General features: G+C 44.9%; 1 protein-coding gene across 1 annotated transcript; it reads left to right on the top strand.

Annotated features, from left to right (window-relative positions):
- Positions 1 to 389: 389 nt before the first annotated feature.
- On the top strand, positions 390 to 6,545 carry LOC121837048. Its single transcript, XM_042292375.1, has 3 exons — positions 390 to 1,044; positions 4,632 to 4,633; positions 6,035 to 6,545. The coding sequence occupies exons 1-3, from the start codon at positions 394 to 396 to the stop codon at positions 6,543 to 6,545; spliced, it is 1,164 nt and encodes a 387-aa protein (XP_042148309.1). The 5' UTR covers positions 390 to 393.
- The last annotated feature ends 6,588 nt before the right edge of the window (positions 6,546 to 13,133 follow it).

The raw sequence follows: 13,133 nt of genomic DNA, 5'->3' as shown, positions 1-13,133 counted from the left end.
CTTCTGTCGAAATCCCGGAAATCTGGTGGTTGCGCAGTTTCGTATTCCTCAACCGCGCCCACCCGCGCCGCACCGGCGAAGTCGGGTATATGGTTTAGTTTAGCGTTAACGCGAGGCCGTACATCTGCGCGCTATGCAAAAAGAAAGCTTCGAAAGGAACGCGAATATCTTTCCACCGGTAAGTTCGTGGATTGTCGAAGTTCACGTAACTGCTGTGATGATGTAACCGTGTTTGGGACCCCGAGGGTCTGCCTGCATGATCCGCCGCTTGCGGCAGCCAGAATGTATGGGAAAATGGCGGACCTTTTCCTCTAGAGTTAGTATGTATGATCTCTATGTATAAAGGAGCTCCCCTTGCGACAGCGCGCCAGTGGGCATGGAGGCTCTGCAGCCATGAAGTTGCTCATGTTTTTCGTCCTCCTGCAGTTCCTGAGCGTGTCGGCGCGTGGGTCCCCAACTAACTGGAGTCACGATGACGGCGCGGTTTTCTCCCGGCATCCGGACGACAATCTTCAACCTGCCAATCACTGGTCGACAGCACCGTCCTGTCCTGGTATCAAGTTCATCGAGAACCTCGTTCACACCACGTCATCAGCAGGGACATCGACAGCGGCAGCTATAAAGGAGCTCCCCTTGCGACAGCGCGCCAGTGGGCATGGAGGCTCTGCAGCCATCAAGTTGCTCATGTTTTTCGTTCTCCCGCAGGTTAGTAAACAAAAACCTTGCCATTGTTTTAAATCAGACAATGTTTGTCTTGTTATGCTTCCATGCTGCGAAGCTTGTATTGAGTCTTTTAGAGTTCTGCTGTTGTTGTTGTCTGGTGATGTTGAGCGGAACCCAGGTCCCATAACAAAACTCCAAGAAGAACAATTACTTAGCTTACAAGAAACAGTCGATAAACTTAGAAACAGTCATGCTATACTTCAACAAGAAGTAAACCTTCTAAAAGAAAAACAAAAACAAAGTGAACAGACAGTTTCAACACTTGAAGAGCGACTTAACAAACTCGCGAGTGAACTCGACGCACTAAAGCAAAAGGATACTGTAGTGATTATGTTTACGGCCGTCCTTCATTCAGAGATGGCACCACCTACAATGCGCCGATTGCACGTGTCATGTGTTGTATAAAACCACGGGCCGCGTGGCGGCAAGACATGATTCGGCCACCAAAAATATGAAAAATAAATCTGCTCGAGGCGCTCGCCTCAGATCTGCCCTCGTCACCGTCGAGATCGGTTGCCTGTCGTCTCGTTCCCATCGGCAGGTTCTGCCCCGGAGCCGGCCGACACCAGCCATGTAAGCGCGGATCTAGTGAGGTCCAAAGGCGTTCAAGGCTTGTTTGACCCCACAGTACCGGAGAATTACAAAATGGCGACGAGGATGGGATATTAGAATGCACATGCCCATCTAAGCCTACTTGACAATGGCTCAATCAGCATTGACTAATATCGCGGCGGCGATTCCTCCACCTCCAGTCTTCTTGGCCGTTCCCGGCACACCTGTACAGGCCTGGCCGGCGTGGAAGGAGGCCTTTCTTTCGTACCTCCATGCTACCGGTATCCACGACGTTCCGCCGGCTCAGAAGAAGCATGTCCTTTTTTCGATGTTGGGAGTAGAAGGGCAGCGCATTGTCTCTGCTTTTCAGCTGAACACCGTGCCGGCCACGGAGCATCTGAACGAGTTTGAAGCGTTTTTAGCCGCGCTCGAAAAACACTTTGAATTTTCGGGATGTGTTGCTTTGGAGCGCAAGAAACTGCGCTCTCGGACTCAGCTGCCTGGAGAGACAGTTTCAGAATTTCTGGCTGCTCTAAGACATCAGGGTTCTTTTTGTGCATATGGTGCTGCAGTAGACGAACATCTGTGCGACGTGTTCCTTGAGGGCCTCGATTCCAGACGAGTTCAGGACCGTATCCTACGTGAGTGCGTTGGCACTGCGGTACCTACACTTAACCGGGCAGTACAGCTCGCTCTACAATTCGAGCAACTGGCTCGGACCTCCGAACAATTTCACCAACGCCAGACGTCGGTATCGGGGACATCTTCAAGCTCCGGTGAAGTCCAGTACATGAGCAACCCCTTTTCGAACAGGCGCACGCACCAAGACGGGGATATCAAGATGGTAAAAGGCGACTGGCATCCCAGGTACTCAACCAAGATGGCCACCCAGGTTTTTCTACCTGGCCCTATCGTCAGTACACGCCAACACCAAGGACGTCCCGGATGACTCCCTGCCCTCCAGCAGTCAACCATGTACCGCGGCCGCAAGCGCGAGTGGGTCCTCAACAGCGTCGTGACGTTCCTCCTTCACGAATGGGCGAGCGAGCAGGCGGCCCCGACCTCTGCTGGTTTTGTGGACGTCGCAACCGTGCGCGTGACGTCTGTCCGGCACTCCACGCTCAGTGCTTCCGTTGCTTGAAGATGGGCCACTTCGCCGCTGTTTGTAGGAGTCGCCAACCACCGCCAGGTAGCGTCCCAGGTGGGAGCGCAGGCGCACCGCGGCCTGGTCCTCGCCGGCACGCAGCAGGGCTCCAGGGTCCACAGCTGCTTCTTCTTCAGGGCCGCCCCATTGGCATTCACCTTGAACCCAAACGTCTCAGCTGTGAGGTACTTGTGGGCGCCGTTCAGAAGCCCCACGCTCCAAGACAACGTCGCAGACGACACGTCTCCGCCGTTGTGGCCGTTCAGCATCTTCAGCATCTTCACAGAAAACGGTACGCAGTTCGAAGAGGACGTAGTTTCCCTTATTATGCTTCCTTTGACACTAACGGATTTTCAAGAAGCTACCACCACAGATGTTGTCCTTCCTCGTGTGATTCGATATACCCTTTCATCATGGCCGGATGATAGCTTCGCCCTGACCGACCTGAGACCTTACTTCAATGTAAGAGATCAACTGTCCTTACATAACGGGATCCTTTTCCAAGGGGAAAAGATTGTGGTACCTGAACAGTTACGTGACCGCATCGTCCAACTGGGCCACGAGACGCATCAAGGTATTTCCCGGACAACGACCATCATCCGAGACAAGTACTGGTGGCCCCGAATGTCTCAGGAAATCAAAGAACGGATTCAACATTGTACAGTATGTAACTCAACTGACAAAACTGCAAAGAGAGCACCTGCACCATTGCAACCAGTTGAGCTTCCCAAACAACCATGGGAAAAGCTGGGGTTGGATATTGTGGGACCGGTTGAACACGCACCTCCGAGTCAACGTTTCTTTCTCGTACTAATAGATTATCACTCAAAATGGCCGGAAGTGCAACCGGTGGCATCAGTAACTTCAACAACTGTTATTAACTTCCTGCAAACTGTCTTTGCCCGCGAGGGTCTTCCTTGCGAAATAGTTTCGGACAACGGCGTCCAGTTTGTTTCACACGAGTTTCAAGAATTTCTACACCAGCATGGAATTAAGCATTCCAAAACATCTTTATATCACCCTCAAGCAAATGGCCAAGTGGAAAGGTGTAATCGCGTATTAAAGTCATGTCTTCAGCTATGGATGGATGGATGGATGGATGAATACGGCTGAGCCCTTTGGATCGGGCGGTAGCTTACGCCACCTAGCCATTTTGTTTTACCATTTAAGCTTAGAATATTTAAATGTGAAATCTATATTCACTCCGCAGTGCAAAGAAAGTGAGGCTATGAAACCCCCTTGCCATCAGTGATTAAGAAAATACCTAGTTTTCTCTCGATTTCTGCCACCATTCACTTAATCTTTGCTTGGTAATGTCTTGAAATCCACTCTCCCTTCGCTGTCTCTAAAACCCAATGACTTTATTAAATCTATGTTGTCTTCGGTAGGCATAGGGTGAAGCCCTTTGCAGTAGAGTATCAAGTGCTCAGCCGTCTCGTCCTCCTCTCCACAAGCAGTGCACACTGTATCAATTTCCTGGTACTTCACTCTGTATGTTCTGGTTCGCAGAACACCCGTTCTTGCCTCAAACAGCAATGAGCTTCCCCTAGAATTGTCATAAATGCTTTCTTTGGCAATAACTCTTTTGTTTAATCTATAGCTTTCCAGAGCAGTCTTTGTCTGCATTCCCTCTAGCCACCGATCTCTTTCTGTGGCCTTAACTTTCTTCTTAACTGAGACTTGCTCTTCCGTATCTTCGCTATAGCCCAAAAACCTTCCTCTTAATTTCCTAGTGCGCTGTCTCCACTTTGTGTCTACGCTCCTCATGTATAAATAGCTGAAAACCTTTCGTGCCCATTGCTCCCCATCCATTAGCCTCAACCTATCCTCAAATTCTACCTTGCTCACCGCTTCCCTGCTCTCAAATGATGCCCATCCCATGTCTCCTTGTACTCCCTGGTTTGGCGTTTTGCAATGCGCCCCCAAAGCCAGTCTACCTACTCCGCGCTGTTTTATTTCTAGTTTCGCATGCACTTCGGATTTAGCCGCCGTACAAGGACGCCCTCTGCCGGATGCTGTCCGGGACTACCTGGAAGCTTACCGACGAACTCCCCACTCGGCAACAGGCCAAGCACCTTCCCTACTGCTTCATGGACGGACCCATAGGTCCAAGTTAGACATTCAAGGGATGTCGACCCCCGAAGCTCCGGCTGTCTCGTCAAGCCGGACTGATCTTCATGCGAGAGTGCGTAGTTACCAACAGAACATGAAGTCGTACTCGGACTCTCGAAAGGCTGTTCGGTGGCCGAGGTTCGTCGCTGGCCAAGCAGTCCGGATTTATCGACCACAACACAAGAATAAATTACAAACTAAGTATTCAACGCCACAAATTATTCAAACTCAAGTGGGCCCGGCCACTTATAAATTTGCTGACGGGCGAATATGGAGCGCCGACAAATTGACAAGAGCGTTCATTCCACCAGAGCAGCAGGATGCAGATCTTTTCTGGGATGATGAAGATGAAAACGAACCTGCTCCGATAAGACACCATTCTCCGTTAAGTAACCCTACTGTCACGGCTCCACCCGATCCTGTCTGCAGTCCAGCTACAAGTAGAGCTAGTTGCAGCTCTGAACCTGCTGTGCCAGGTCCATCCCCGCAGGTGCCTTCGTCTAACTCTGTGTTCCCAAGTCTCGAGGTTTAAGATCCTCTTCAACCGTTCATCCCGATGCCGACCAGCAGCCCCGCTGTATCTAATCCGGGAACACCTTCCTCCATACCTCCCCTTGAAGAGAGCGTGAACGGTAGCAGTACTCACCCCTGCGTCCCGGAAGCAACCGTGACCACGCCAACTCAACTCTACAGTCGGCCAGTACGTGAAAGAAGACTTCCACAGCGACTGAAGGACTACGTGCTTTCATTTTATAGAAACAGTAATCTGTTTTCTTCATCTGGCAATTATCATGTGCAATGAACTGAAGCGACTTTTTCTGATTTTTTTTAAATGTCACCTCTCACGAACTGAACTATTTTGCACTGTAATGGGACTTTCCACGCGGTTGTGCCTGAACTGAACAGTGTTGTGCCCAGCTTAATGTAGCAACAATGCCTGTTTTTTTTTTTTTTTGTCTAGTGTATCATAGACAATTTACTAAGTGTGTCGGTTTTCAACAGTTGGAATTGTCTCTGTTACCGCTGCACTGTTTTTATTTTTTTTTTTTTATGGAGGGGCTAAAAAAATTATTTTTTTATATACTATGTGCAGGTATTTTTGTTACTACGATTCTGTAGATATGTTGTCTTCCTTTTACGTTTCTTTTTTTTTCATAAGGGTAGGAGAATGTAGCGATTATGTTTACGGCCGTCCTTCATTCAGAGATGGCACCACCTACAATGCGCCGATTGCACGTGTCACGTGTTGTATAAAACCACGGGCCGCGTGGCGGCAAGACATGATTCGGCCACCAAAAATATGAAAAATAAATCTGCTCGAGGCGCTCGCCTCAGATCTGCCCTCATCACCGTCGAGATCGGTTGCCTGTCGTCTCGTTCCCATCGGCAGGTTCTGACCCGGAGCCGGCCGACACCATCCATGTAAGCGCGGATCTAGTGAGGTCCAAAGGCGTTCAAGGCTTGTTTGACCCCACAGCACCGGAGAATTACAAAAGATACTAGTAGCGCCGCGACTACTGAACCCCAGCTTACTGCAGCTTTAAACGAACTATCTCAGCTAAAAACACGTTGCGATGATGCAGAGGGCAGATCCCGTCGCTGTAATCTTTTATTTTTTGGCATCACCGACGCAGACAAGAAAACGTGGGCTCAGTCAGAGTGCTTGGTCACTAGCTTGTGCTCCGAAAAACTAAACGTGCAAGTTGAATCATCTAGGATTGAAAGGGCGCATCGCCTAGGAGCATTCGACCCTCAGAAATGTCGCCCAATAATAGTAAAGTTTTCTTCGTTTAAAGATAAAGATAGCGTTCTTTCATCAGTCCACAAGCTTAAAGGAACTCGCGTAGCCATCAGCGAAGACTTCCCAATTTCTGTCCGGCTCGCACGCCGTCACGTTGATTTTGCAAGGCCAATAGGCACCCCCTACAGACTGCGTCATGATAAACTTTTTATAAATGATAAGTGCTACGTATTCGATGCCGCTCTTGGCGCCGTTAAAGAAAAAGACACATAGCCACGCCAGCGCTTCTTCTCGTCGCCCTCTAGGAGTCGACCGGCAAAGCACCATGTTATCACTAACAAATCTTCAAGTCATTCTATCCTATTTACTAACGTTAGAAGCCTAATACCAAAGAGAGACGAAATAATTTCAGTAATCGAAGCGTGTAATGCCGCTTTTGTTGTACTTACAGAGACGTGGCTAAGCCCTGATATATCTGACGTTGAGCTATTTCCCTCGCACCTAAACTTTCGAGTGTATAGGTCTGATAGAAAAACTAGAAAAGGAGGGGGCGTACTTTTGGCCATAAAAGACCATATACCATCACGGCTAATACCGCTTACCACTGACCTAGAAGTTGTTTGGGTGTATCTTTGCACAACGCCTTCCGTAATAATGGGTGTGTGTTACAGGCCGCCGGACAATAAAAGAGATTTTGTTATTGAGCTGTATAAATGCCTTTCTGAACTCGTATGTAAATATCCTAACGCTTTAGTTACCCTTTTTGGTGATTTCAATTACCCAAATATTGACTGGTCTACTATTTGTTCTAGCTGTGCATTTTCTCAAGAGTTTATTGACCTTTGTTTAGATTTTAGCCTATCTAATGTTATTACTCAACCCACTAGAATTACCAATCGCTGCAGCAACGTACTCGACCTATGTTTAAGCAATGACCTTTCGCTCTTCAGCAACGTCACATACTTACCCAGCATTAGCGACCATCTCGTCATTGAGCTAACATTCTCCATCACTACTCCTAAGAAATCACGTTATTGCAAATTCATTCACGATTACGCGAGAGCCGACTACGCATCTATCAACACCAACCTCGAAGAATTGTATCACATATTCTCAGTCAACTTCGCAGAAAGGACGGTCAATGAAAACTGGATTCTTTTCAAAGATAGACTAACATCCCTAATCAAACGTTTCGTTCCACTCTCTCGAATTATATCCGATAACACTAACCCTTGGTACGATAAAACAGTTCATTGTCACTCCAACAGGAAAAAAAGAGCTTATACGAGGGCAAAGGCTCATAACACTAACGCATCTTGGAACGCCTATCACGAATGCGCTAGGGCCTACAAATCCGCGATTCATGATGCCAAATCCAAATTTTATACTCATGACCTCCCCAACATTTTAACCAATAAACCTAAAAAGTTTTGGAAAGTAATTAACCCAGCACTCTCTCTTCCATTACAATTCGTTGACGAGTACGGCCTTCCACTTTCTGACGAACATAGTGCTCTTGAAACTAACAACTTTTTTAGCTCGATCTTTACCAATGAAGACTTGTCAAGTATGCCCAACTTGTGCCAACCCATTCATCCTCCTATGAATCCTATCATGATCGACCACTCGGGTGTACTAAAGGCCATTGATCAGCTGAAGGTGTCTTCTAGCTCTGGCGACGACCAAATAAACTCGAAAATATTAATAAATACTAAACACGTCTCTTCAACTTTCCTCTGCGACATTTTCTCGCAGTCTCTTCAACTTTCTGAAATTCCTTGCGATTGGAAAATCGCTAACGTCATCCCCGTTTACAAAGCAGGTGATCGCCAAGTAATCAACAACTATCGCCCCATCTCGCTCACCAGTGTGTCGTCTAAACTCTTAGAGCATATACTCTATTCTAACATAATAAACTTTCTAGACTCCCACAGCCTTCTTTTCGAGCATCAGCACGGCTTTCGCAAGTCATACTCATGCGAAACGCAACTAACAGCTTTTCTTACTGACGTTTACTCAAACTTTGATTCTAATAAGCAAACTGACGCCATATTTATTGATTTCTCCAAGGCATTTGACAGGGTCCCTCATCAACGTCTCTTACTGAAACTTAGAAATATTAATATCCATCCCTCAGTCGTCAAATGGGTCTCCGAATTCCTCACAAATCGCACCCAGTACTCATCTATTAACAACACCAAATCTACCACCTGCACTGTAACCTCCGGCGTCCCCCAGGGAACCGTTCTTGGCCCCCTTCTATTTTTAATATACATTAATGATCTCTACCTCGACATCTCCTCTTCAATACGTCTGTTCGCCGACGACTGTGTAATTTATAAACCTATCAATTCAAACCACGATAATCAAATTTTGCAGAATGACCTCGCACTTATAACTCAGTGGTGCCACAAATGGCAAATGACTTTAAACTTTAATAAATGTAAATCTCTATCATTCACCCGCAGTTCACATGTTTCATCCTTTTCTTATCACCTTTCCACTATCCCAGTAGCCACCTGTTCCTCATATAAATACCTAGGCGTTCACCTGACCTCTGATCTGTCATGGACTACTCACATAAATGCTGTCACTGCCGATGCTAACCGTACTCTCGGATTTCTTCGCCGTAACCTCAGACTAGCTACACCTTCAGTAAAACTACTAGCTTATACGACCTTGGTCAGATCTAAACTTGAATTTGCTTCATCCATATGGTCACCATGGCAATCATATCTAACTAATAACCTTGAATCCGTTCAAAACAGAGGTCTTCGTTTTATTTACTCTGACTACTCCCCATACACTAGCATATCAGGATTACGCAAATCAGCTAACCTTGACTTACTTTCTTTACATCGAAGGGTGTCACGTCTCACCCAGACTTGTACACGTTACTGAAAAATAGTAAGGAATTACATTTACAATTACTCGAGGCTAAATTGTAATTTATTACAATTACAATTACCCTCCCATGAAAGTAACTGACCGTTACCCCGAAAAGTAATCCGTTACTTTCGTGGCGTTACTTTTAACATTATTGTCCTCAACTAAGAAACAAAGGGAAGAGGGTTATTCAAGTTATTATTGTTGCCACCTGTTCCATTTAATGACCTTGAGTATTTTGAGCAACAGCCGGCTCTCGAAAGTCTTGTCAGACACTTTGCGTTATTTCTTACTCAATATGTCGACTGCTACGCTAAACGCCATTTGAGCTGAGGCACTTGATGGGAGTGCCACATTGTTCCTCCCGAATGCTTCATGCTCTGCATTGAGCTTTTTCAGCGACGCAAGGGAAGTACTATTTACCTCGAATGTAGAGCAAAGCTTCGTCGTTACAGCCGTTGCCTGCTATTCGAGAGATTTAGTAGATCCTTCCGATACCTCCGATAACGGTACCCGATAACAATATGATGCATACACAAAGACGGCGGCGAAGTATCGAATATCGTTATCGGAGCCATCGGACCGATCTACTAGAATTCTCCATTGTCTAAATCGCGAAGCTGTAAAAATCATCAATAGCAAAACATAGTTGGAACAGTAAGGTGATAATTAAAAAATAAATAAGGTTTGGCTCGATATTCTTCTTCCTTTTGTTTCTGAACAGTTCGAGCCTCACTTTAGACGTTGGTGAATGAAAAAAAGTTTCCAGGATATAAATATAAGTAATAAAAGAAAAAGGACACTCATAACAACAATTAATTAGAACGTCGGTTAAACAAGGAAGTGTAAACGCACGTTTGCCACGTGTACCTTTCTTGGTGTCGTTCTAAAACGCACGGAGCACGAACCGACTGCAGTTTACTCCGGTGTTCTCCAGATAGTCGTCCGCTGATGCCACGGGCAGCAAAGGGTAGAGTACCAAGTAAGCCGCGCTATGGCCCCCACTCACGAATTTACTTTCTCCTCAAGCCCAGAATATCAAGTCTACGTCAGCCACCATTATGTTTTATTTGTAAAAATATCTGCTTAAGATAAGATGCGTCCTGCTGGGGCAAAACAGGAAGAAGAAGAAAGGAAGACTATTACCATTTTCTAAGTGCTCGCAAAAAGCTGACTCACAAAAAGGGTAGGGTAGGCGGAGCGTTGTCTCGTGTTGTGACGTTATGAAAATGGTCGTAGTGACTATAACCGAGAAGGACATTGTTAATTCTTTTCAGTGCACTTAAGGCCTCGCCTCGAGCTTCTCGAAGATGCGCACAATCACCTGGTGTCCTCCTCTCCCCGTCTTCGATCGCAAAGAAAAAAACAAAGGGACTAAAAAAAAAACGAAAAAAACTTGCCCCCCCCCCCCCCCCGCTTTTTTTTTTTGTAGAATTGTTTTTTTGGATTTTTTGACAGTGATGAAAAAAAAGTAAGATTCAGGGGCTTGGTGTTGCAAGAAAAGGTTTGCGGAACTGAAGAGTGCCAAAGCCTCCCTTTGCGCTGGTCGATTCGCGTGACAGTGTCACTGCGCTCGACTTTACAAAAAAAAAAGAAAATAAATAAAAAACTTTATTTAGAATGGGGGGGAAGGGGTTGATTGTGAGAAAAAAAAAATTTAACGGATTACAAGGAATCCGTTACGTAAAAAATGTAAGGGAATTACTTGAAAATTACTCTAGAAAATATGTAATTATTCCGTTCCAAAATTACTGATAAATGTAAGGGATTACAAGTAATTTCGTTACTTGTAACGGATTACGTACAAGTCTGGTCTCACCCTTCTTCACAAAACCTTTTACCACAACAACCATCTAAAATATTCTCTACTATCACCTCCTTACCGTGTCTTCCCTCGTTTTGACCACTCATGTAAACTGCGCTCAATTACTTCGTCATCTGTCTCTTATAAAATGTCGACTTTACCATCTGCTATTGACGATTGGAACTCATTACCTGACCTCATTGTAAACATGACTGACACTAACAAGTTTGCTGCAGCCGTTAACCTCTTTCTTTCTGAAATACATGTATAGGTTACAGCGTGTTTTTTAGTAACTATTTTTGTTGATGTTTTTATTGTGTTCACTCCATTGTATAATGCCCCCTGGGGCCCTCAAGGAAAATAAATGATGATGATGATGATGATATATAAACACTAAGCACGAGGAAAAAATAAGTATACACGCAAAAAGCAAGTGCAAATTATACAAAAGTAAAGAAAAAACAATTGGGTAATTAAATAAACAGTAGAATAACCAAATAAAAGAACGCTATACGCATATAAAGCGTTTATTTTACACCTTTAAGCAAGAAAACGTAAAAAAGCTCGACTAATTTGTTTCAACGTTGACACACATGATTACATAAGACCACCTGGAAGACGATTTCGGCGCTTAAATAATGAATTTTTGGTCAAGTTGTACATCCCAAACATCAACATTCAGAAGTACTCTGCTCTTTTCTCGTGAAAACTGTAGAAGATTGGAATATGTTGCCTGACAGAGTATTTTCTGGTGTTTCTTCTGTAGAGGTGTTCACACAAAAATTGCTGAATTTCTTCCCTGATGCGTAATTACTTTTATTTCTATATGTTCTTGGCTTTTTTAATGCGAAAGCATTAACTGTCCCATGGAGCGAGCTGACGTCATGAGTTTGAAGCGCGAAAACGGCACCTAGTTTCCGCGATCGCCTTCGGTTCCATTGGCTGGCTCGCGTCGACGGGGCTCCCATTGGCCGCTGCGCTAGTCAGTTTCCCTGGCCGCTCGGACACGCATCGCCCATGGCGCTGCGTGTCCGTCAGCGCGCCGTTAACACGGAGCGTCCTAAGTCTCCAGGGGAGCACGCGCGCTGACCGGTGACGAAAAGTACGCAGCAGGTGAAAAAAGGAGAGATCGAGCGGCTTGCATGCTTTCGCATTCACAACTCATAAGAACTGCTTAGGTGTAAATCGAGCTTATTATTGAATCTTGCATTTACTATACCAATTCAATGGAGTATATTTTTTATGTTTAACTTCTTGTATTTTCGTTTACACGGACGTATTGTTGTACCACCCCCTGAAATAATCCGCAGAGGTCGGCAGTTTTCGAAATAAATAAAGGAAAATATATAAAATATAATATATACATAGCTTTTAATACGGGCAAAAATGAAAGGACTATAATGTTCAAAAATAATAGTAACACTATTTACATTCAGGAGAAAATAAATTACCATAGAATTAGTAATTAAAGACTGTTGTGAACCTATTATTAATACTCAAAGATAAATGCTGCTATAGTTGAATTTACATAAAGCGTATCTAGTGTTGTGGTATGTTCTAGTAACTCGTTTAGTAAGACAGATAGGTTACATGTCATGAATTGATTACCATAAAATTATCTGCAGAATGGGAGGTTCCAGGCATTTGTACGTCTAGTGCTATACTGTGGAATGTTTCTTTTGAAAATTTATTAATCAAATACACCTAGGCTTTTAGTTTTGACCACCGACTTCTAGAATGAAAGAAGTCTGTATTTAAAACTAAATTAATTTGAGTGTTTTTGAAGTTTGTAAAAGTGTTTGTGTGAGTCTATCATGGGACATTTGTGATAGCTTGAATGGTCTTCTTTAAGTGAGTACCAAGGTATGGAGGTTGCGTTGAGTCGTGGTGTCCCATACCGATAGGCAGTATGTTAAGTTTTACAATATGAATACATTGTCTAATGTAGTGATTGTAATGGTAGTCAATTATTTTTTGGGGGGAAGTAACGTGCAAAAGACTGGTTTCATGGCTGTGTCTCTGTTTTACGGGCACTTAAAAGGCTTTCAGAACGACTGTAAAAATATCGGCGAACCAACACAAACCGAATGGTAAGCGCAGAGTCGAATTCACAAGCTGATTCGTTGATTTTTTAAAGAACTCCTCCTTAAAGGCCGACGTAGACTTCGGGC

This window comes from Ixodes scapularis, unplaced genomic scaffold, assembly GCF_016920785.2.
Source record: "Ixodes scapularis isolate PalLabHiFi unplaced genomic scaffold, ASM1692078v2 PGA_scaffold3__209_contigs__length_174095766, whole genome shotgun sequence".
Classification (NCBI taxonomy): domain Eukaryota; kingdom Metazoa; phylum Arthropoda; class Arachnida; order Ixodida; family Ixodidae; genus Ixodes; species Ixodes scapularis.
The sequence above is the reverse complement of the archived record's forward strand: the minus strand, read 5'-3'. Positions and strand labels throughout refer to the sequence as shown.

Excerpts from the sequence above, each read along its gene's own strand:
- LOC121837048 (XM_042292375.1), top strand. The coding sequence starts at position 394 with ATGAAGTTGCTCATGTTTTTCGTCCTCCTGCAGTTCCTGAGCGTGTCG.